This window comes from Cololabis saira, chromosome 19, assembly GCF_033807715.1.
Source record: "Cololabis saira isolate AMF1-May2022 chromosome 19, fColSai1.1, whole genome shotgun sequence".
NCBI lineage: Eukaryota > Metazoa > Chordata > Actinopteri > Beloniformes > Belonidae > Cololabis > Cololabis saira.
Genome location: NC_084605.1, coordinates 10,457,933 through 10,483,646, shown reverse-complemented (window position 1 = coordinate 10,483,646; position 25,714 = coordinate 10,457,933). Strand labels below are relative to the sequence as shown.

General features: G+C 36.8%; 1 protein-coding gene across 1 annotated transcript; it reads left to right on the top strand.

Annotated features, from left to right (window-relative positions):
• Window positions 1-2,818: 2,818 nt before the first annotated feature.
• On the top strand, window positions 2,819-23,207 carry LOC133418797 (speckle-type POZ protein). Its single transcript, XM_061707639.1, has 10 exons — window positions 2,819-2,900; window positions 14,465-14,673; window positions 14,759-14,880; window positions 16,263-16,414; window positions 16,509-16,636; window positions 17,349-17,526; window positions 17,631-17,686; window positions 18,627-18,749; window positions 19,774-19,916; window positions 21,451-23,207. Exons 2-10 carry the CDS (start codon window positions 14,596-14,598, stop codon window positions 21,593-21,595), a joined length of 1,125 nt encoding a protein of 374 aa, XP_061563623.1. The 5' UTR covers window positions 2,819-2,900; window positions 14,465-14,595; the 3' UTR covers window positions 21,596-23,207.
• The last annotated feature ends 2,507 nt before the right edge of the window (window positions 23,208-25,714 follow it).

Here is a 25,714-nt window from a genome sequence, read left to right as displayed (position 1 = left end):
GAAAAAGAAAAGAAACATAGAAAAGAAAAAAAGTAAAAAAAAAAAAAAAAAAAAAAAGGAAATTCTACTACAAAATATATTCTAGATTTCTGACAAATAAGACCAGTGCTGCTTTTGACACTCACATTAAGGTTACAGTCATTCTGAAACATTTAGATGTAATGCATTTACAATACAAAACCATACCTTCTTTAAATAGCATCAACCAATTCAAACAATGTAGCCTTTAGTCATCGACAATGCGTTTAAGTTATAATCACTTATCGTAATAGAACCCATGACCATTTTTAGTAAACCAATAGCCATTTAATAATAATAAAATACGTTTTATATGTATTTATTTAAGAGATGTTTCTTTACTAATAATTTGAATTCTTTTATGCTAGTAGTTCGCTCCAAGTGTTTGGGAAGTAAGTTCCATTCATACATAGCTCTGTACATCACCGTTCTCTTACTATAGTTTGTCTTTATTTTTGGCGGTGAAAAATGACCTCTGGCAGCGTCTCATTCTATAGCTGTGATTTTCTGAACTGTAACATAGTTTTCTGTGTAGAACTTGCAGGGTTTTGGATATGGACACATTTCTTATAAATATTAATAACGAATAAAGTAATCTTTCCCTTACCATTAACCAGCTGAGATTTCTATGCATTTTAAATACACTTGTTCTGAAATCACAACCAAGGACAATGCAAGATGCTCTATTTTGTACTATTTGAAGTTTATTGATCATGTCTGCTGTGGCGTTTGACCAGACCACTAGGCAGTAGTCAAGATTTGACAAGATTAAGGCTTGTATTATTAATTTAGTTGATTTCGGTGACAAATATGCCCTGCATCTTCTAATGACAGAGATGCCACTTCCCATTTTATTAACGATTTTATTTATATGTGTTTTCCATGAAAGTTTCTCATCTATGACAACTCAATTTGAGATTCCCCCGAGGGAACCTCCCAAACTAAAGGGATTAATAAAGTCGTCTGAATCTGAATTATTTACATGGTTCGCTTGGCTTGTGATGCCTTAACAAAAAATACTGTCATCATAGAGCTAAGATTTATATTGGTGGTATCGAAATCAGTCAAGTCTCATCCTCCAAGTTCCTAGGAATTCTGGTGGATGAAAACTTGTCCTGGAAAGAAATACAGTAACCAACAAAGTTTCAAGATCATTTGGTATCATCAAGAATTAGGGGCTTGGTTCATCAAGCTTCCCTCTTAACCCTTTATTACAGTTTGATTTATCCATATCTCATGTATTGCAATATTGTCTGGGCAAGTACATATCCATCAAATTTACACAAATTATTAATTATTCAAAAGAAATTTGTAAGATCAGCTACGTCTTCTCACTATTTGGCTCCATCTGCTCCTCTTTTCAAAGCTCTAAATGTATTGTCTATTTATGACATTAACATAGTTCAGTCCTGTTCTTTTATTTATAAATGTACTCACTGTCAAAATATCCTCCCTACAACTTTCAAGGATTACTTCCGATTAACTCTCAAGTTCAAGTTCATGATTATAATACTAGACAATCTGACAATATTCATCCTCCCTTCAGCCGTACCACTCTTAGTCAGTTCTCCATTAAAGTCAGAGGTTCTTTATTATGGAACTCACACATAACTATTGCTAACTCCTCATCTTCTCTCTGCAATTTCAAACTTAGATTGAGGGCCAGCCTCTTAAATAAACCCTTTTCACACGATCTCTAAGATGTAGCTTTGTGTGCATGCCCATACACGCACATTGCAATCATTTATTTGTAAATTTGATGGTGTATTTGTATGTATTTAGCTATTTATTTACTTTTTTTTCTTCTTTTTTCTCTCTTCATGTGCTGCTTTTGTAAAGTTTGATTACCTTGTTTACTTATGATTTGTATTTATCTCTGGTGAGAATCCTTCATAACCCCACCTTGGGTTTCTTTTTTCTCACCTGCACTGCACTAATTATTGTATTGTCACCAGTACTGGAGTTGAGGGGGAATGAGGGGGGATGGCATCCCCCCCTGAAATAAAAACGGTCCAAATCATCCCCCCTGTAAAACTGCCATCCCCCCTTTCCATCCCTTATGTCATTTCATCAATGAATGTGGTTTTACTGCTATTTCAACATTTAGAGTCATCACCAGAAAAATAACACCAGAAAAATAACTTATTTGATAATTTTCACCTGTTTCAAGTAAATTTTCACTTGAAATAAGTAGATCTTATCTTCTTATTACAAGCAAAAAAATCTTGTTCCACTGGCAGATTTTTCTTATTATTTCAAGTGAAAATCTACTTGAAACAGGTGAAAATTGTTTTTTTTTTTTCCCAGTGATGAGTCTTGTTTTAAGTGTAATGAGATTTTTTTTACTAAAATGAGACATTTTAACTAGAAATAAGACAAATATTCTTGTTAAGATTTTGAGTTTTTGCAGTGATCCATTTTACTTATCCTGTGAAGGACAGAATCATATTGATAAGTTCAGAAAACAGTTTTTTATTGTTGTGTTTTGATGTATTTGATGTAAGCCCAGTGGATATTTAAAGCGTACAGAAGGCTGCATTTAACTGCTGCTATGTCATTCCTGCAGTATTTCTGCAGGTGTTTTGGTCAGTGCTATTATTTGTAATATATTATATTATTTGTAATCAGCACAAATTATCTGTCCCCATATGATAAAATCCACCATCCCCCCTGATTTCTTTTTTACAACTCGAGTACTGATTGTCACTATTTTTTTTGTATTCTTTTTAATATGTGCGAATAAATAAACTAAACTAAACTCTCCGAGACAGCAGGGGGCGCTGTTGGGGGACAAACGGGCGAGAGCTGCCAGCGTTACAACCAGAGCTAACAACAACAGAAAACCCCGCACGGCTAGCGTTCAAATTCAACCCAACAAAGAGGTACGTTTGTCGACAAAAGCCACAAAGCCCAATGACCAGAGACAATGACTTAAAATTATACGACGATGGCAGTTGTGTTGCGTTTCCAGGGCCAGTATTTGTACGGCAAGTTTCCCAACCTTTGCAGTTTGGTTTGGGTTCGCTGCCACGGGGATGAAGCTACACAGCCGCTTAGCCCGCTGCCTGTTATCATTAGATTATGGGGATTACAGCAGTACATTTATGTATTCGTGGTAGTGAGAGAAGCTCCTCTCTGAAATCCCCCACCCCGTCTCTTTTGAGAGGTATTTAAATAGTATCGATTCAAAACGAGATTCACGTGTGGATTGTGTTGTTGGCAGACTTTTCAGTAATTGATTCAAAATTGAAAGATGAGTTGTAATTTGTCAATTAAGGCAAGTTCATTTACAGGACTGTCTCAGAAAATTAGAATATTGTGATAAAGTCCTTTTTATTTTCTGTAATGCAAAACTGTCATACATTCTGGATTCATTACAAATCAACTGAAATATTGCAAGCCTTTTATTATTTTAATATTGCTGATTATGGTTTACAGGTTAAGATTAAGATTCCCAGAGTATTCTAATTTTTTGAGATAGGATATTTTAGTTTTCTTAAACTGTAAGCCATGATCAGCAATATTAAAATAATAAAAGGCTTGCAATATTTCTGTTGATTTAAGATAAGATAAGATAAGATATCCTTTATTTTCTCCCTCAGTGGGGAAACTTATTTTGTTGTCAGTAGTTAACTTAGCACACACATGCAGGGGAGGGGTAAAAAGACTGAAAAGTCAGAAATAAAAAATATATAGAAAAAACAAAAAGATACGTATAGAAATATGTATAACCACAGGATATGAACAGTATATACAGTTAGAAAACAGTGCAGGAAAGCAGTTGGAGTGTTGTGAGGTAGACTGGCAGATTGACAGATATTGCACATCTTATATTATTGCACATGTTATATTATTGCACATCTTATTGTCCACTGGCTACTGAGAATGTATGACGGAATGAATCCACAATGTATGACAGTTTTGCATTACAGAAAATAAAAGGACTTTATCACAATATTCTAATTTTCAAAAATCTCATACATTCTGGATTCATTACAAATCAACTGAAATATTGCAAGCCTTTTATTATTTTAATATTGCTGATCATGGCTTACAGCTTAAGAAAACTCAAATATCCTATCTCAAAAAATTAGAATATTCTGGGAATCTTAATCTTATACTGTAAACCATAATCAGCTATATTAAAATAATAAAAGGCTTGCAATATTTCAGTTGATTTGTAATGAATCCAGAATGTACGACATTTTTGTTTTTTTTAATTGCATTACAGAAAATAAAGGACTTTATCTCAAGATTCTAATTTTCTGAGACAGTCCTGTCTATAGCACAATTCAACACAAGGTCATTCAAAGTGCTTTACATTGACATTAAAAGCGGCAAGACATAATTAGACAGTAAATAAGATTGAATAAAATTATGAATAAGATGATAAAAAAAGAAGTAAAATAATAAAAAGCACAAGCTCTTAAAAATAAGGGCAGTAAAGTCCAGCAGGTAAGTATTTAATTTAAGAGTACGCTTCAGTAAACAGTAATGTTTTTAGGCCTGATTTGAAGGAGCTGACAGTTGGAGCAGACCTCAGGTCTACAGGAAGTTTGTTCCACCGGTGAGGAGCAGAATAACTGAACTGCCTCACCTTGCTTGGTTCTGGTTCTGGAACCACAACAAACCAGATCCAGATGAACCTCAGGGGTCTGGGAGCTTCATAGGAACTAACAGATCCAGCATGGATTCTGGTCCAAGACCATTCAGGTCTTTGTAGACCAGCAGTAAGATTTTAAACTCTATCCTTTGACTCACTGGAAGCCAGTGTAGTGATTTCATGACCGGTGTAATATGGTCCAGTTTCCTGGTGTTTGTAAGGACTCTGGCGGCAGGTCCTGGATCAGCTGCAGCTGCCTGATTCATTTCTTGTTAAGGCCTGTAAAGATGCCATTGCAATAATCCAACCTACTGAAAATGAATGCATGAATAAGTTTTTCCATGTCTTGTTTAGACAAAATCCCCCTAATTCTAGCAATGTTTTTTAGGTGGTAATAGGCAGATTTAGTGATAAACTTTAGATGGCTGTTGAAGTTCAGGTCTGAGTCAATAATTACACCCAGATTTCTGGCTTGATTTGTAGCTGTCAATGACATGGAGCCAAGGTGAGCGCTGATCTTTTCCCTTTCATTTTTAGGGCCAAAAATGATCACCTCTGTCTTTTCTGAATTTAGCTGGAGAAAATTCTGGCACATCCACTCATTGATTTGGTGAATACAGTTACTCAATGAGAGTAGGGGACTGCAGTCATGTGGTGACACTGAAATAAAACGTTGAAATTAAAGAAAAATGTAGATGTGGTTACTACATGTCAGGAGCAACTCATTTTATGTCCTTCTTACATTATCATTATGACATTTTTTCCTAACGTACTATTATTATTATGTTTGTTGTGGCTGTTTTATCTCCAGAGCTGCTCGTATTTTTCTGGTTTGGTTTCTTCAATAACGTTGAGCCAAGTTTCTTAGAAATCAGCTGGCTTTACAAGCTTTTAGTTATAATTGTTTGGTTAGAGATGGTGAGATAAAGTTCAGTGTGGCCCTGAGGGAGGGAGAAACTTCTCCATACTGACGTATGCATACAGATACATGAGTGAGTCAACATGACTGGGATCACAACCAACCGCAGCACTGATTTCACTGCCAATCTCGCTGCTTATCTCAAGAAAAAAAGTCCTGTGCATATCATGAAGCCGTACAAATTATGTTTACGTTCACATTTACGTTATGATAATTTGTGATTGTGTGAGATTTGTCTGTAATAGGTCCTCAGCTTGGAGAAACATTAGAAAGAGTGTGAGTGAGAGTATTTTGTATTTATTGACTTGAGCAGTGGTGTTAGTTGGAGTGCAACATTATCTTGCAGATTTAGCAGCCATTTTGGTCATTTCCCATTTTCCAAGTGAGAGACTTACCACACAGCAGAGCTGAAATAGCTTTTTTTAATTTAAGTTTTTCCCTGAGTTCATCTGTTTGCCTCACATCACTCAGTGTAGCTGAGCTCGCTTTTAGAGCAATGACCCACATGAAAAATTGACTACTTTTGCACATTCAGGCTGTTAGAAAAGATATGAAATAATGCATTTTTTTCCTTTTCGTGAGTAAAGGCAACACAGTATGTCTTGGTCAATTTAACAAAGGTGAAGAGGTTTCTCGAGTTGATTATTGAAATAATTTTGAGCTTATGAATCTGCTCACCAGAAGTAGGCAGCATCAAATTATGCTGACTTTATAATACTTTTGAGTACATTTATAATTGTTTTTTGTAATTTCAGTGCAGTTGATATTTAATCTGAAAGCGACTATGGTGAATCTATCATTCAAATGACTGCCTACTAATGGCTTATTACACACGCACGCACGCACGCACGCATGCACGCACATATTGTGCAACCCTGCACTGCAATACAATAGCTACTGTTGTACTACGCTGTTTTTTTGTTGCACAATTTTTTTTTCTATACTGTTTTATGCTGTTTATTTTTGGTTAATTAAGATTGTTTTCATTTTGTCGATATTTTTGATATTGTTGTCATATTCATGTTGTTTTGGATTTAAATTCAGAAGTTTGTCCTCTGCATTCAGACAGCAAGATAACAACTCCAAATTCAAGGTTTGTGTGAATGCAAACCAGCCTAACAACGCTGATTCTGTTTCAGTACGTTTTGAGACTGAACAAATGTATGATGGTTTAATGATAATTTAACACTTTGACGCATATGTTTTTTTTCTCCGCATAACAAATTCAATCTATGCATCTAATTTCCCTGATGAATAATAATACAATAGGAAACAATATAATTGAAATGTCTCTATAAAGTATACACACTACTTATGACAAAGCATTTCAAAGCTGCATATCTTTTTTTGTTCTTTATACATTTGCCCAGTTGTACCATAACTAAAAAATATATATAAGTAGAATAACGAAACTTTCATATCTCTTTCCTGCACCTTTCAGTGACGTAGGGATATTATATCAGCACATCTGTGAAATTCTCTGCTGTGTTGATAATGCACAGTGCTGTTTCACACACATTTATTAATTTCACTACACTTTATTTTCATGCTTTTTTTTGACGAAACAATAAGAAATTGACAGCACAAGTGGGACACTGGTTGTGTTTAGTTTGCCAGTCCTGTAGCCAATATTGCTTGCAGGTGCAGGGCACTGACGGCAGCCTTCGTATATTAATTTGGCCCAATGTGACATAGCGAAATTGGTAATTAACTGTGTAGAACGATAAATAGCATTGATATGTATTACATTTCTAAACTAGTTGTTAAAGATTAAGTTAAAGGAGCTTGAGGCAGGATTTATGAAAAAAAATCCGTATACCTTTTAAGTTTTCTAGTAATAATGTCAGATGAAGCGTTCCAAACCAAAAAGAATGAGCCCTCTACTGTATCTCTCCGTTGCCTTGAACAGGCTGTGTGCTGCAAAATGTGCTGCAATTCGGTCCCGAATTTCCCGCGCTGGGCTGCAGATGTGACGTCACATGACGCTGCATGTGCGTTCTCCCCGTTCTCCCGTGCCGGCTTCACTGTTGGCTGCAGTACCCCCAACGGCCGTCGTGGTGAAGGGTGGCGCTAGAGAGTCTCATTTCTTAAAAGGAGCCTCATGCTCCTTTTAAGTTTTTTGGCTTCTGATCACGTCAGTTTTTTTTCCTCCTCCAAGTTTTGTCTGATAGAGATTCCTCATTTGATTGGTTGGTGATGAGAATCTGCAGCTTTTTGTCTAATTGACTCTGCAAATGCATTATTTTAGGATGCAGAGAAATTCAAATTTCTTTCCTGTCGGTAAAAGATCTTGACATACTCACAGAGGAGCATGATGTGTAGAGTATTTCACTGAGTTCAGAATGGTAAAGAATCAATTTTGCAACCTCTTGAGTAAAGAAAAATAACAAAAACAACCAAAACATTGAAGACCACAAATTTAGTCCAACGCTTTAGAAAACTCCCTCCTACTGATCTCGGCTGGCTAAAATAAAGTCAGTCTTTTTTTTTTTTTTTATCACTAATGTTCTATTATATGGATACGACGGAGTATTAGGGCCAAACTAAGACAAAAAAAAATTGGAAATTACGAGAATAAAGTCGTAATGTTGTGAGAATAAAGTCGTAATAGAATAAAGTCGTAATATTATGATAATAAAGTCGTAATATTACGAGAATAAAGTCGTAAAATTACGAGAATAAAGTCGTAACATTACGAGAATAAAGTCGTAATGTTGCGAGAATAAAGTCGTAATGGAATAAAGTCGTAATATTACGAGAATAAAGTCGTAATATTACGAGAATAAAGTCGTAAAATTCCGAGAATAAAGTCGTAAAATTACGAGAATAAAGTTGTGACATTACGAGAATAAAGTCGTAATGAATAAAGTGGTAATTTATGAGAATAAAGTCATAATATTATGAAAATAAAGTGGTAATTTATGAGAACTCTAACAGGAAGAGCAGTCTTCTCCCTGTGTTAAAATGAAGAATATTAAGCATCTTGTGAAGTTATATTTATAATATATTACAACTTTATTCTCGTAATATTATGACTTTATTCTCGTAATATTACGACTTTATTCTCGTAATTTCCTTTTTTTGTTTTTTGTTTGGCCCTAATACTCCGTATATGGAGGACCAAAACTGACAAACTAAAAATAAAAGCAAAAATATATATATTTTGTTTTTCATTTTCCTCATATGTGCCTTTTGGGTGGGGCTGAGTATGTACTAGTGGTAAAGCACCATAAGTATAGCCATGTGGTCAAAATGATGTGTATCTGCATCAAGTACCTATATGAACAGATGGTTTTATTTAGTAGTTTCCATGTAAAGCTGCACTGATTTATCATTTAGTTAAAACTCTAGTAAATGAAACAAAAATAAAAACAATGTAGGCCTGGCTGTGATCTGCATAAACCCTGCATATAAAGATTGAAATACTAGCAGGATTTTTCAGCTTTTCAGAAGTTGTTGCCCTTGGAGGTCAATATGGCAAGTGTGAATGAAGGTAATAGTGTGAACGAGATGGCTGGAAGCATTAGGTATGTATTGACATCCCTTCTCCATTTACCTCCCGTACCTGGTGAAGTATGCAGGGTTTTAGTGTGGAAGTAGAGACTTGAGGTGAGCCTGGGTGCCAAGGCTTTTTTTGCCCCGTCAAATCCCCTTCACAGTAATTGCGGGTCTGCACAAGTCGAGGATGAGGGCAAAGCAAGTTGATCGCTATAACAAAATCAATAGCTGCTCATACCTTACTGAGATTGAGTTTTTAAGAAAGGAGGAGTACTATAACCAAGGGGAGAATTTGAGAATATGAAATTGCTTCCACAGAAGCCGAACATGAGCTCTGCGATCGATCCCTGGCCCCTGTATCATTTATCGTTTTAAGGTTTGTCTGTGGCTGACTGCAGTCCTCAAAGACCAAAGCTCCTGAAACAGACATTGTGTTCACTGACAATTTGACTGAGGTTGCTATTTTTTCATCCCTCTCCGAGATTGCGTTTGAAGTACCGTGATACCAGCCTTTTGATATAGAGCAGAGATTGCTTTCCCACTTTTGAGTGTAAAATTTCATAACATTTTATATATATATATTACGGCTGTTCGATTAATCGATTTTAAATCGTAATCGCGATTATGTAATTAGAACAATGTTAAAACGTGAAAATCGTAAAATCGATTTTTCACTTTTTTTTTTTTTTTAACCTTGTCTGCACACATATTAATGATTGATACCATATTAATGATTGATGGAAATACCTCTCAATACCTGCGACAAGTGCCCCATCAGAGAGGCTCTTTAGTGTAGGAGGGGGCGTTGTAACATGCCACCGGGCATCCCTCAAGCCAGATGCGGTAGACCGGCTCGTGTTCTTTGCAAAAAACTTGCAAATGTGAACAGCAAATGTAATGACTGACATTACACACCTCTACCTCCTTCATGGGTTGCATTATTATTTAGCATGCAAAGACCCAGATTAGTTTAATTAGAAAATGTCTTGTTTTATTTAATTGGAAATATAACTTACTGTATGTGTACTGTATGTATGTAGCAAGTGCTGATTTGCTGATTTTTTTTTTTCAGAGATAAAACTTTATATTTTATTGTATTTTTTAAAACTTTTTTTCAACTTATTTTATAGAGTTTTGCAGTCTATTCATTCATTTTTGGTTTAATAAGAGCAAAGTTTGCACTTAAAGCCCAATGGGGCAAATGTTCAATAAAAAAACAGCATATTTGAAATCATTTCTTTGCCTTTTGTCAATTCACAAAATAATCGTAATCGGAAATCGGATTTTGAGAGAAAAAAATCGAGATTTTATTTTTGGGCAAAATCGAACAGCCCTAATATATATAGATATATATAGATATGTATGTATGATCCTGCTTTCCAACTAGTGTTTTGATAAACTGAAATGGGCCAGAGGATAAAGCTGCAAATATGTGGACTGTTTGCTCTGGTATCTACGGCGTTATCATAAATAGAAATAGCACTTTTAAGTTTACAAGTAGTGCATCAGAGTTTAATCTGGTTTGCCTTCATCTTTTTTTGTCTGCCTTTTTGTTAATTTGTCTAGATTGGCAGTATTGTCTGAAAGATGGTTGACTTTTATTTAAAAAAAAATACAATGGCCTACAACTTCATAAAAGTACAGTTTTTTTTTGGGGGGGGGGGGACGACTGAAATTTAAAGGTTAGTCAATCCTAGTGTAGTTGTTTGGCCTGAGTCTTTTTTATATGTATGTATGTATATAGCCCAATAATCATAAATCCAAAAACTACTTCTGAGGTGCTTTAAAGTTTTTATAAGATGCAACATCCTGTCAGTAAAACTGTTTAGAGATAAAACAATAAAGTTTATCATATTAAATCATGGGATATGATATAGAAAGAATAACCATGACTGCAAATCTGGGGAGAAGATGCCCTGTAATTGCCTCCATGAAGGTTTCAGTTCTTACTGATTGCAGCTCTCACGAATCCAGTATTAAAATCGGGAAGTCAGCCATTTATAGGAATCAATCTGATTTCATGAAGGTGTTTTCCAAACAAGAAAGAAAGCTCTTTGAATGGTGTTATAACTTTTTAAGCTGCGCTCATATAGCCAATGCTGGCTCCATACTATTAATCCCCCTAACAAACTTCTTCTTTTTGCATATAACAAGTTAGCACATATAATCACAGAGGTCTTACACTTTTCATCACAACAGTGCATAAATGTATGCACTGTTGTGATGAAGTCACATTTTATTGACTATTATATTTGTATACATTTTAATACTTTGTTTATGAGACAGCACTGTCAGTCAAAAAAGTAAAAGAAAAAAAAAGTGTAACTCTTTAAATAATAAGTTAAAACCTTTTGTTGTCTAATATGCTGTGCAGGTGTTGGTCTTCTGAGGCGCAGCAGTGGTGGATGTTGTTTTTATTCTAATTAATTCTTGCTTGAATTTCCTAGATGTTTAGGGGAATGTTAAGTGGTCAGTAGCTAGAAATTAGGCTTGTTCAACTTCTTTCACTCCAGCTGCTGAGAAATGATAACACCTGGTGCTTGTGTATATGATATGAGTCATATCCTGCTCCTCACCTGGATTAATGTCAAATCTGAACCTGTCCTCACTTAGGAGTGTTTTGTTTTACCACTGTATATCTTGTTTTAAACTGAAAACCCTGAAAGTAAAAAAAAAAGGAAAAGGAAAAGGGAAAAAAAAGGGGGGAGAAACCAACAAATGAGAAATTCCTGAAAGTGGAGAAAGTGGTTCCATTTTTCTTTTCCGTAACAAATGAACCATAGCAGAGAGGGAAAAAATGTTTTTGTTAATTTGTTCCTGGTGTAACTGTATGTGTAACTGTAGATAATTATAAAAAATGATGTAATTATTATACATATTAAAAAATGATGTTCCAATATTCTGTGTTCCCCTCATGCATATTTTTGTCAGCGCTGAGAAGTGTTCAACAGGAATAAGTCGGCTTATAACATAGCTGTTGTGGTGCGAGCTGATTACACGAATGCGTAGTTTTCTTGAAAAGCAACCTGCTGACTGTACTCCACAAATGCAGATGAACAGTTTCTTTCTACTCTAATGTTTCACCCCTCAAATGAAAACTGCAATTAATATAGGTAATCTCTGTTTATGGTACATTAAATTAATTGCAAATGTCTTAAATTAAGGTGATAAGTAACATTTCTGTTTACTATTAATCAAGAACCTGTAATCTTGGCATCATTTCCTGGTAAAGAGGAATCTGGGACTGTTGTTGTGCAGCCCAAAGTTTCTGTGCAGAATGAGTCTTCAGTCGACTGTCCACCGTATTAGATTTTCATCTCCTATCTCACTTTGATCTTCTTTTGTCTCTATCTAACCTCTTTTGGTGGCAATTTATCTTGGTGAATGGTTCTACAGATCGTACTCCATCTTTCATTCGCCACCTGTTTTTTTTTTTTTTTTTTTTCAACTCTGTCTCTCGATTATTTTACCTTTCATTTTCTTTCCCTGTTCTTTTTCTGTTATCTTGTCTCCACGGATCAAGAAAAAAAATCTTCTTTTTTTTAAATTGTGCGTGCGTGCGCGTATATATATTTTTTCCATTTAAAGTGGTAACTATAAACTTTATTTCATAGATGGGTCAAAGACGTATAAGGCCTTTGAGTAGCCCATTTTTAAAATACTTAAAATAAAGATATTTTAGGCCATTTTCCAAACATTTGAAATGTAGTGTACACATACATGTATGTGAAAACTTCAAACAAAGGTATTTTAGTGTTTTTAAACCTTTAAACCCTCATTTGGGGCGACCATTTATCTCAAAATTAATAGATTTCCATAACAAAATTTATATTTTAATAAGTATCAGTAATTAAATTAACTGTTCAAGAAAGATAGACACATTTTTCCTTTCATTTTTTGAAAACCATTTTTAAATACATTCTATCCATAATGGCAGTGTCACCCTCTTACTTACTCTAAAATTCATAAAACTGATTTAAAATGTGTACAAGGTGTATCCACTTATGCATGCTATACCAATAATTTATATTTGAACCAAAACTGATAGACATTCAATTTTGAATTTGATACAGAATTGCCATTTGTTGGTCACCCCACATGACAGGTGGTCACCCCACATGATGCTTTCAAGTTTAATCAAATATAACAGGCTAACAGTTAGCTATATGATCTAAGCTAGCTACTTCTCACCACATATCACTAACAAATTTACCTTCAAAATATAGATTTGCAAATAAAACAAATTATTTACAGTTTTAGGGTGGTCACCCCACATGATATCAAAATGTGACGTATACACTGCAGCAGTTAGAAAGAGGATTTATTTGTAAAGGAGAGAGAGACTACTGACCTGCAGGTTGTCTCTCTGGGACCCTCATGGAGTAACTGGCTGATGCAACATCCTCTTTGAGATGATTGTCAATATAAAAGTCCCTCAATTGTATTTTTTTCATGGTCACCCCAGATGATAATTCAGACAATGAACATATTCGGACACGATTAGTTTGTGTATTATGATTGAAATGTGTGTACAAATGTTCCATAACTTTGTCAATAAATCTAAAACACGTTTGAAAGTATGCCCAATAGGGCAAGCATTATTTTTAAATTGTTTTAATGTGATTTAAAACCAGTTGTCCAAACAGAAGTCAAGGCCGGACGGTCACCCCACATGATGTTTTCACACTTCAGATGGCAGAAAATGACCAATAACCAACATGTTTAAATAAAATAAGAGTGGGCACATGTAGAAGGAACGTATTAGACATACATGTTATATTTTTTATTCATTTTTATGTTTATTATTAGGTAAAAAGTTCCATCGGACAGAAAAAGTAAGCGTCACCTCTTTGACCCAGATGTTGAATGAATACAATCTAAGAGAAGCAGACCAGATGCAAATTAGCAATCGAGGACAAAATATTTTGTGACTTGCAAATGTTTTACTCCTGATCAGTTTGAACTCTGGAAGTGATCATCAGGGTTGAAAAACCCAAATGCAGTGCAACATTGGCACAAAGATTTACTGTGTGTGTGTGTGTGTGTGTTTGTGTGAATTTTAAAGTGTGCATCACCAGTGGCCCTCTGGGGGTAAGTGAACCTGAATTTAACCAGTGGCTTCACCCTCATCAGAGTCCCAGAAGGCAGCTTGTTTATTTTCACATTTCACATTTGTGATTTTAGTTGTAGTTGCGATAGCTATTGATCTTAAAAACGGTCACGGTGCCATTGAAAAGCTGCTCTCCCCCAGTGGTTCAACGACCATTTAGACCACATTGATTGAATGCTATAGATTCTTGTATGGATTAAAGGAGGTTACAGTCAAAATAAGATGTACATTATTAGAAGGTCCTATTGGTGAGTGATTGCCTGCCTGTGTTTAGAAGAATGTTGGTTTTTTTGTGTTAATTCTTGTGTTTTCGTAGGGGGCAAACTGCTTCCATCTGGTGTGTGCTGACGCAGATGGACGTCAGGACTCGACATTGACGAACGGAAGCGACACATTCCTCCTCCTTCTCCTCAGCATCTTGCTCCATCACCTCCTGTCACGCTGGCAATGTCAAGAGTCCCGAGTCCCCCTCCCCCGGCGGAAATGTCCAGCGGGCCTGTGGCGGAGAGCTGGTGCTACACACAGGTAAAGTAACTCCTAGTGCGCTTACGCATATCAGCTTCACATAATAATCCCTCAAAAGCTGTTCTAAGTACTTTTTCTTTGCCAGATCAAAGTGGTTAAGTTCTCTTACATGTGGACCATCAACAACTTCAGCTTCTGTCGTGAGGAGATGGGCGAGGTCATCAAGAGTTCAACTTTCTCCTCTGGGGCCAACGACAAACTGAAATGGTGCGTTCCCAAGACTGCTGTTATGGACTGTTGAAAAGCATTTGGAAAATGCTGCTTTGTCCTTTAACACACTTACGGTTTCTCTGATCTTTGTCCTTTAAAGCGTATTAGAGTTAGAAATATGCAGAACCCTGATTGTTTGGCAGTCCAGCCTCTTTGAGATCCTGAAGTGTTTCAACGTCTCTTTACACCGTCTGCCAATACAACAAATTACGATAGTAGTCGATTAGTGTAACCGTGCATTCACACCAAAAGCGTCATAGGCGTCCGGCTGCCATTCATTTTCTATGAAAGCTTGCTGCAAGAGGCGTCGGAGGCGTCAATTTGAAGTTGAGAGAATCTCAACTTTATGCGAATGAGCAGCGGCGACACCGAGGCAGCGTCCAATCACAGACCGGGATTCCCGAAGCGAGAAGCCTCAATGCACATTTCACTTTCGTGTACACACAAACTTACACTCGTTCACATACATACACGGGCATAGCTGTGCACTAACACATTTATTTCATCAAGAATTAATATATTTCATCCAGCAAACTGACATTTTTGCTGATCTGACTGCTGTTTTTACCTGAACTGCTCATGTGAAACAATAACTGATGGTTGAGGAATGTATGGTCTGAACTATTTTACTTGCTACATCGATCCAATGCAAAATCATTAAAAACGTGCTTATTAATCACAACACAGTTTCAACAATATGACCAAATCCACTATGACCCGGTGTGTCAGTGTTCACCGCAGACAGACTGCAGCTTCACCGGGAGCAACGGCTCTGATGGTTGCTGTTGATCCAGGACCAACCTTGTTAAGGAGCATCAAACTCACTCTTATCTACGCGGAAATAACGCCAAAATATAAAGAAGGCTTCCCAAAGTGCGATCCATGGTCGAAACCGAAGATGTGCACGCATATACTGTAGATGCGCGTATATATATATATATATATATATATATATATATATATATATATATATATATATATACATATATACAGGACTGTCTCAGAATATTAGAATATTGTGATAAAGTTCTTTATTTTCTGTAATGCAATTTAAAAAAAAAAAAAAAAAAAAAAAAAAAAAAAATAATAATAAAAGGCTTGCAATATTTCAGTTGATTTGTAATGAATCCAGAATGTATGAGATTTTTGTTTTTGTAATTGCATTACAGAAAATCACAATATTAAAATTTTCTGAGACAGTCCTGTATACACTTTTTCCCCTCTAGTTCTGCAGCGCAGCTTGAAAGCTCCACTGCAGACGTCGACAGGCGTCAGCAACAGCGCGATGCAGGCGTCCTGAGCGACCACAGGCGATTTTTGACACTTTCAGTGTGAATCCAGTTAGACATCTGAACTGTTGTGTTTTCCGTTGCCACCAGGTGTTTGCGAGTGAATCCTAAGGGCCTGGATGAGGAAAGCAAAGATTACCTGTCCCTCTACCTGCTGCTGGTCAGCTGTCCGAAGGCAGAGGTGCGCGCAAAATTCAAGTTCTCCATTCTCAACGCCAAGGGAGAGGAGACCAAAGCCATGGGTGAGCACAAAATACGAAATGAAATAGATTTCCAGTAAGTTTTTTTTTTTTTGTGGATTTACCTCTTTGACTTGTGTTTGTACCATCTCTGCAGAAAGCCAGAGGGCATACCGCTTCGTCCAAGGGAAAGACTGGGGCTTCAAAAAGTTTATCCGGAGAGATTTCCTTCTAGATGAGGCCAACGGCCTCCTGCCTGACGACAAGCTCACGCTCTTCTGCGAGGTACGCTGTCTCGCCCTTGTCACATTATTTTCCTCCTTTTGTCATCACAATGCAAGTTTGGTGTGTTTTAGGGCTGGGCGATATATCGAGATTTTAATATATATCGATATATTTTCAAACATGATATGGTACGAGACAATATCGTTTATATTGATTATAAAAAAAAAATATATATTTTTTTTTTAATGATTTTGATATAGCTTATTTTGTGACAAATTGACTTGAATGTTTTATTTGAGATTTATTTGCACAACTGTCAACCTCAGTGGAAAAGTCTGCCTGTTACTGTCTACATTGTATTAATTGCACAGTGTATTTTAATTTAATTGTTATGCAGGAAAGGGATATTTGTTTTATTTTATTCAAGAAGCATTTTTTATTCTATATATGCAGGCAGTTTATTTTTATTTCATTTGTTTTATACATTTTGATATTGTGCAGACCTCTGTTAATAAAGGAACCTGTGTGACATTTGGCACGAGGCTTTGTATTAAAACTGACTGTTTTTTTAAGGGTTTGCCTCAGAAAAAAATTAAGCTAACAGAGATGCTATGCTATAATGCTTTGGGGGAAACCCCAATTAAGGCACAGAAAAAATATATCGATATATATATCGAGTATCGCCATTTAGCTAGAAAATATCGAGATATGACTTTTGGTCCATATCGCCCAGCCCTAGTGTGTTTAATTAAGGTAACTCTCTTTCCTTCAGGTAAGTGTGGTGCAGGATTCCGTCAACATATCTGGTCAAAATACAATGAATATGGTGAAGGTGCCTGATTGCCGGCTAGCTGACGAGCTTGGGGGCCTTTGGGAGAACTCGCGCTTCACAGACTGCTCCCTGTGTGTGGCTGGGCAGGAGTTTCAGGCCCACAAAGCTATCTTAGCCGGTACAGACATCACTCAGACTCACCCTTCATTTTGTTACTCCTGTTTGTAATACTTATTGATGTCACAATTACTTATTTTCATGTTTTTTTTTCTTCCTTCCCAGCACGCTCCCCTGTCTTTAGCGCTATGTTTGAGCATGAAATGGAAGAGAGCAAAAAGGTGAGAATAAGCCCGGAAACTGATACAGATCTTTTTGTTTTCTCCATGTCCCTCCATGGTTTTCACAGCTGTGTTGAGGGGCTTAAGTGAGTGAAGGATTGCGTGTTGTCAAACGGCTGCATCGCAAAGGTGTTAGGTGAAACTGAATGATAGTGCAATTGTCCTGCTGCACTTGGGGATCAGGATTCATCCCTCACTGACAACACTGCAGGAGCAGGGAATTAGTTTTTCCTTTTAATAACGGAGATTGCAGGATGAGTTTCTTAGATTTATTTACTTTCTTACCCGAAGAAAATCATTTTTGTGTGTCCGTAACTTTTTAAAACTGTTTCACTTTTTAATCTTCTTAAATATATTTTCTAAAAAGTAGTGGATAGAACATAATTTAAGAAAATCGTTCAAACAGGAGTCGGTCATCACAAAATGCCCAGTATTGATCAGTTATTTTAATTCAATGGAAAACACAAGCTTTGTAGTTTTCAGCAAATAAATTATAGTCAAGCTAACCTGAAACCCGTGGACTGCAGATAATATTCATGCTTGATATCTAATTGTAAAAAAAGAAAAAAAAGTTGCCTATGATGTTTATATTTTTACATAGATAAACTATAGTTTTTTCCTGATGCTGCTTTGCAAATCATATCTATCTGAATTTTGTACCTACATGTAGTTTAAGTAGAACTCTTGTTTGCAGTATCTGTGACTACCAATATTTCTCTTGTGCATCTTGCGTGAACTGCATAAATGGACTTCAACGGACGTAGTGAAATGTATTTTGCCAATATTAACATCAAACAGGAATAGTGGAATCTGTGGTCTTAAATTGTTGATAAATATTTGATTAGTGTGTATTAGTGTTAGTATTTTTGGAGTTTATCTGAAGATGAAGCTGAAACACAGAGAAATCAGAATCATTCTTCATCTCCCATCTTTCTCTCAGAACCGTGTGGAGATCAATGATGTGGAGCCGGAGGTTTTCAAGGAGATGATGTGCTTCATTTACACAGACAAGGCTCCAAACCTGGACAAGATGGCTGACGACCTCCTCGCAGCAGCTGATAAGGTCATTTGAGAATCCAGTGAATCGAACTTTCTCTAGATGTGTTATACAAAGTCAGCTGGCAGGTTAAGCGAGAGCAGCAGGTGTTCATTGAGCCGTACTCCAGCACGCTTTTGTATTTTTGTCATCCCCGGTTGAGCTGGTAGAGAGAAAGTACAAGAGATTTCTAAGTTCTTGCTTCCTGCAGGTATAAATAGGAAACCTTTCTTGAGGTGATAAGTCCAAGAGTGATGATTTCAATGTCTTAGAGCCATTTTTTTTCCCAGTAATTGTATTGGTGGGTGGGTTTACGGGGTGCTTGTTTGCATCATGGCCAGTCTCTTAGTACACATTAACCCCTGTATTGGTAGACGGTTATACTTTATTAGGTAAAAGCTTAAAGATTGTGATAACAACATATGTCTTGGTTTTTACTGGTGATTGAAATTGTAATCTTTGATTTTTTTACTACATGAATCCAAAGAGACACGTATATTAGTGTGATATTTTGTCAGACAACATTGAAACTGTTTTGTTTTTGCTGTTAAATCTTTAACTTCCTGGTAACACGTAGACTCAATTTTACACATCTCTTGTAATCTTGCAAGTTTCCTTTTATTTGTTACCAAATTTATTCAAATGAACCCGTATTGGCTGAGATATTTTCATTTTAAATTAGGTAAACCTTTTTTTATTAGTAGGTATCTTTAGAAATAGACATCCAATATATAATGAGTCAAAGAAAGAAAATTCAGATTTTTCGATTTGATCAGGAGCTGAGAGTTTCAGATACACAACATCCACCAAACATTGTTGGAGTAAGATTTTGTTGAACCTTTGAATGACTTTAGTCCCAATTGCATCAAATTGGAGACATACTTTGAGATGCAGTCTCTCTCAGATTTAAATCTCCTGTTTATGAAATAATTGGATTTATAGAGACTAACGTCTCATTCTGATCATTAATATTTGCAAATATCACCATAACTCTTACAGCAGGTGCCGAATGAATCCTAATCCTAAAGTTCTTGTGTCGTGTCTCCCTCAGTACGCCCTGGAGAGACTTAAGGTCATGTGTGAAGACGCGCTGTGCACGAGTCTGTCTGTGGAGAATGCTGCCGAGATCCTCATCCTCGCTGATCTGCACAGCGCTGACCAGCTCAAAACGCAGGCAGTCGACTTCATCAACTAGTGAGTTCACACTAAAAAATAAGCTCTCTGTCACTTGTAATTGGGTTTCCAACACCCTTTTGCAGACTCACAGGCCCCCCATGTTCCCTGTTCAGCTCGTCTCCGTTGTTGTGTCAATGTGTTTTATCTCCTTTTTTTTTCTGCATCCCGGTGTCATTACTGATGGTACCAGGTCTTAGTTTCTCCCTCTGGCCTCATATCTTGGTGCCTGTGTCAGTTAATAATTTGATTTCACATGTGCCTGTTAGGAGCGGTGTGTCTGATATTATCTTAGCCTGTTGAGCCTTTTTTTTTTTTTGTTTCTGAAGGATCAGGGCGTTCTGACTCCTCAGTGAGTCTGTTGTCACCTCCTCATTTGCTTCAGATGGGTGTGTGATAATAACGCTGAACACGTGTCTGTGCACTTCTTCATCTCACACATTTTGTGAAGGGGTGAACTTTTTTTTTTTTAAGGTGCTATTTCAGTACTATGAATACTTCACAATTTCAGCCAAATGTTTTTTTTCAACATAAATCTCGGACAAAATAGACAACACAAAACATATAGTTTGCTGCCAGGGACGTTGAAATGCTGAAATTAATTTGGAAATTGATGATTACTTTTTTTTTTTTTTTTTTTTTGAAAGGATCTAGAATTTGGTTCAGTTTTTGGTCAGTCTGTTCTCATAAGGGAAGTCTCAGACATGGAAAAATGGGGAATGTTGTGTTGGAAAGGGTTTCCGACCTAAAAGCTATGAAAAAAACAATATGCTGAACAATCTGCGGCGACTTCTAAAGGAAAAACCAATACGTCAGAAATATATATACATATGTAATGAATAGATCAGGGGTCGGCAACCCAAAATGTTGAAAGAGCCATATTGGACCAAAAGCACAAAAAACAAATATGTCTGGAGCCGCAAAAAATGAAAAGTCTTGTATAAGCCTTAGAATGAAGGCAACACATGCTGCATGTTTATATATTAGTTATAACTGGGGGAAGATTTTTTTTTTTCATTATGCACTTTGAGAAAAAAGTCGAAATGTCGAGAAAAAAGTTGAAATTTCAAGAAAAAAGTCGAAATGTTTAGAAAAAAGTTGAAATTTCAAGAAAAAAGTCGAAATGTTGAGAAAAAAGTTGAAATTTCAAGAAAAAAGTCGAAATGTCGAGAAAAAAAGTTGAAATTTCAAGAAAAAAGTCGAAATGTTGAGAAAAAAGTCGAAGTATTGAGAAAAAAGTCAAAATGTCGAGAAAGTCGAAATTTTGAGAAAAAAGTCAAAATTTCAAGAAAAAAGTTGAAATGTCGAGAAAAAAAGGAAGAAAAAAAGTCAAACATTTTCGAAAAATCTCCAGGAGCCACTAGGGTGGCGCTAAAGAGCCGCGGGTTGCTGATCCCTGGAATAGACATATCAAACCTAATGTCCCCGCCCTCTATCCACATACACACACACAAAAAGCATTATACTTAGTCTAATAAGGTAAGAAACAAAATAACTTCTTGATCTAACATGCTTTTTCTTTTGTTTCTGTCTCCCCTCACACTTTGTCCTCCAGCCACGCTGCAGAGGTGATGGAGACAGCAGGGTGGAAGTCCATGGTGGCGTCTCATCCACACCTGGTGGCCGAAGCTTACCGCTCCCTCGCGTCTGCCCAATGCCCTTTCCTCGGACCCCCACGCAAGCGCCTCAAACAGTCCTAACACCCTGACAGCAAGACATCTAACACACCCATGCTCGCATGCATACACACACAGAAACACACAGGTTTACCCTCCTGGCCCCAGACTCACAGGGACAACCTTTCCCCCTTGCTTTTACCTAGAGCCTCCCCCAAATGTTCCCCTTCTGCCCCATCCAGAACCTGCTGTATTTAGGAGATGGAAGAGAAGGATAGGTGGGCTTGTGAAGCAAATGGTTGTTGTTTACAAAAAAAAAAACTCTCAACAAAGTCCCCCTTCTCCCTGGCTCTGGCTAAGTGAGGTCTGACATCGCGCTCTTTTCCGTGTATCCTTGGACATCCTGCTAGTTTCTACTTCGGAGTCCGTTTAGGGGGGCTACTGGTCGTGAAACCCAGTAAGAGCCAACTGTGTGAAAGTTAGGAAGATGGTGGTACTGCGCCATATAGAGTTTTTAAAAGTCAATTTTATCCTAAAGCTTCTTAGAGTTTGGAATGAGGTGACCAGAGAAGAACCCAAACTTAAAGACATGTGACATACTTAAAAAGTGGGCCTATAGTTCTAAACTAAAAGCCCCGCCCCAAGAAAGGCAACCAAGGGCTAGTCTGAAAAGCAGAAATAGGATGAAATAATCAAAATTTTCCCAAAGAAAGTTGGGAAAACGTTGCACTAAAGTTACAGGTCACCGCTTGCCAACCCTTACCAGCAGTAATGTAGAAATACTGTAGGCAAGCACACAATGAAGCAAGCTTCATGGACTAAAGACCCAGCTGGACCGCCTCCAACAAGTACCCTTTAAGATCTATCAGCGAGTGACAAAACCAACACATGTACTTCTGTATAGAACTGTCCAAGCTTCACCTGCATCTGTGTTTATTATTTAAATAGCTGGAAAAAAAGAGGATACAGAAAATTGCAACGCACAACAGGATGTCAGTCTTGGGGAAATTGTATTTTGTGTGTGGATCTGTGTTTGTAGCCCTTGAGAGGAGTATCTTGTCCAAGGAGTCAGAAATCATCCACCAGGAGACAACAAAGGGAGGAAAAATGTCAAGAAATGGTTACAGATAACATTAGGCTTCAAAGAGGCATGTCGATGTTTTGTTGTGACAGATTTCGTATTTGTTTTTTTGTCTATTATTTTTTTTCCTCAGAACTGTTCTATTTTTTTCATAAAATTTGTACAGATGCTAGTGTTTTTGAAGCTGTAAAACAGAAGGTTTTTAATGATGAAACTGAAAGTGGAGAGTTTTTTTTCTTTGCAGGCATGAAGACTGAAGGGAAATCAAATTGAAATGAACACGTTTTAATGTTCAGAAAAAAATTGAGGAAAAAAAAAACCCATGCAAAATACATCTGAAGTTATCATTTTAACCTGGTGGAAAATGGTAACTGATGGAAGGAACCATTGTTGTTTATTTCCTGTAGATATATCTAATTTTGAAAAGTGACACTTAGTTGTTGCCATTTTTTTGTTCCCAGAAAAATAAACCACAACTATTTTGTATTGAATGCAGCTCAAATGTTGTCTGTGTATTTGTATATAAATTAAATGAAAATGTGTGTTTCCTTCTTTTACAAACTCTTACGTCGAGTGAAGTTGGCATTGTCCTGCTAAAATAAGCAGAGAGGTCCCTGAAAAAGACATAACTTGGATGGCAGCATGTTCCAATTACATTCAAAATTAGGGAATATTTGCAAAAGAAAAAAAGTTTATAAGTTTGAACATTTGATTGTATATAGATTGAACTTGTTTATGTTGTGTTTGATTGAATAGAAGTTGGAACAGATTTAAAAATCATTGAATTCTTTATTCACATTACACACATGGTCCCGACCTTGTTGCCACTGTAGTTTGTAATTTAAATGACAATTATTTTGCTTGTCGGCTCATCTTCATCAGATTTTGAGATGGAAAAAGGAATTTGGGTTTATTTTTCTCTTATTTTTTTCTTTCGTAGCAGCATTTAACATTGGATATCTTAGTTTTTTTATAAATTATCTTACACATCTTTTGTTTATAGTAATGTCTGCTGTCATTAAAAGCAGACAGCTTCTTGTCAGGTCTTAGTTGATATCCATAGCATCAAATTTTCCTTTTTTTTCCTTTTGAATGATCTGGGGATGCATTCAGATGTCCATACATTTCTCTCTATTTTTTGGTGAAACTGAGGATGTGCATTTATTAATTAGTTACAACAGAAATAAAAGGACAGACTAATGGCTGACAATGCCTAAGAAACAACTCTGCTAATTTAGAGGTCTTTGTCAAGCTCTGTACTTCCTGGATCCTGGACTTCCTGATCCAATTCTTCAGTCCCCGTCATGCATGAGTTTCACCACTAACCACTTGAAGATGGTTAAACTAGTATGTGTGAATAGTGATCATTTTTACTTGTATATATATTTTACACAAAGATTAATATGCCTGCTTCAAAGGCCATCACCACAAATGTTGACTATTTCAGTTGTGAAAAAACAAGTGACATTCATCTTTTAGAAAACTTTTATGAGAAAAAAAAAATCACAGGATCATGTGTGTGGTTTAAAAAAAGTACATAGTTTACTTTTCTGAAAATGATTTGATTTATTGTTTCACCATCTTCCAAAGCTTGAAGTTTGGAAAAACCCACTGGATTGACTGCAGAAAAGTTTGCTTCCTACTTTACGGAAAAGGTTGCTACCATCAGTAACCAACTCTCTGAACCAAGTCTCTAAACTTCTACAGGACTGTCTCAGAAAATTAGAATATTGTGATAAAGTTCTTTATTTTCTGTAATGCAATTAAAAAAACAAAAATGTCATACATTCTGGATTCATTACAAATCAACTGAAATATTGCAAGCCTTTTATTATTTTAATATTGCTGATTATGGTTTACAGTTTAACATTAAGATTCCCAGAATATTCTAATTTTTTGAGATAGGATATTTGAGTTTTCTTAAGCTGTAAGCCATGATCAGCAATATTAAAATAATAAAAGACTTGCAATATTTCAGTTGATTTGTAATGAATCCAGAATGTATGACATTTTTGCATTACAGAAAATAAAGGATTTTATCACAATATTCAAATTTTCTGAGACAGTCCTGTAGTTCACTCAGAACCAACAACCTGTCTGTCCTCTTGATATGACATTGGTCCACCCTTTGCAGCGTCAACTCTTCTGGGAAGGCTGTCTACAAGGTTTGGGAGCGTGTTTACGGGAATTTTTGTGTCAGGGATGTGGTGGATATGACCGAGATGCAAGAGACCAAGAGGCAAGAGTTCCAAAAAAAGAGATTTGTTGTACTTAAATCAAAGAAACGCACTGCTTAGCTGGATTGCAAAACGAGCTTAAACATGAATCAAGACTACAAAAACCTGACATGGCACATGGCAGGAGGAAACAGTACCGACTGGCAGGGAGCAATAGAAAAACAAGACAAGATATACACAGAAGGGTTGACGAGACAGGTGCAGACGATCAGGGCAGATGTGAAACAAGGGAAGTCAAGACAGAACTGAAACACAAATACACAGTTTTCAAAATAAAACAGGAAATCAATAACCAAACTGTGACATTTTGATCATTTTTCCAGAAGCATTTTTGTGGTCACACACTGATGTTGGATGAGAAGGCCTGGCTCTCTGTGTCCGCCCTAATTCATCCCAAAGGGGTTCTATTGGGTATCAGGCCACACTAGACTCTCTTATCCATGTCTTTATGGACCTTGCTGTGTGCACAGACATGATGGAAGAGGAAGGGACCAGCTCCAAACTGTTCCCACAAAGTTGGGAGCATGGAACTGTCCAGCATCTCTTGGTATCCTGACGCATTCAGAGTTCCTTTCACTGGAACTAAGACGCCAAGCCCAGCTCCTGAAAAACAACCCCACACCATAATCCTCCTGCCACCAAACTTTACACTTGGCACATTGATGATGATGATGTCAGACAAGTACCGTTCTCCTGGCAACCGCCAAACCCAGACTCGACCATCGGGAATCCCTTCCATGGAGCTCTGTGTGTACTGTTGTTGAGCTAATCTGAAGGTGACACTAAGTTTGGAGGTCTGTAGCCATTGACAAGTTGGCGATCTCTTTGCACTATGCGCCTCAGCATCCGCTGACCCCGCTCCGTCAGTTGGTGGCTGAGTTGCTG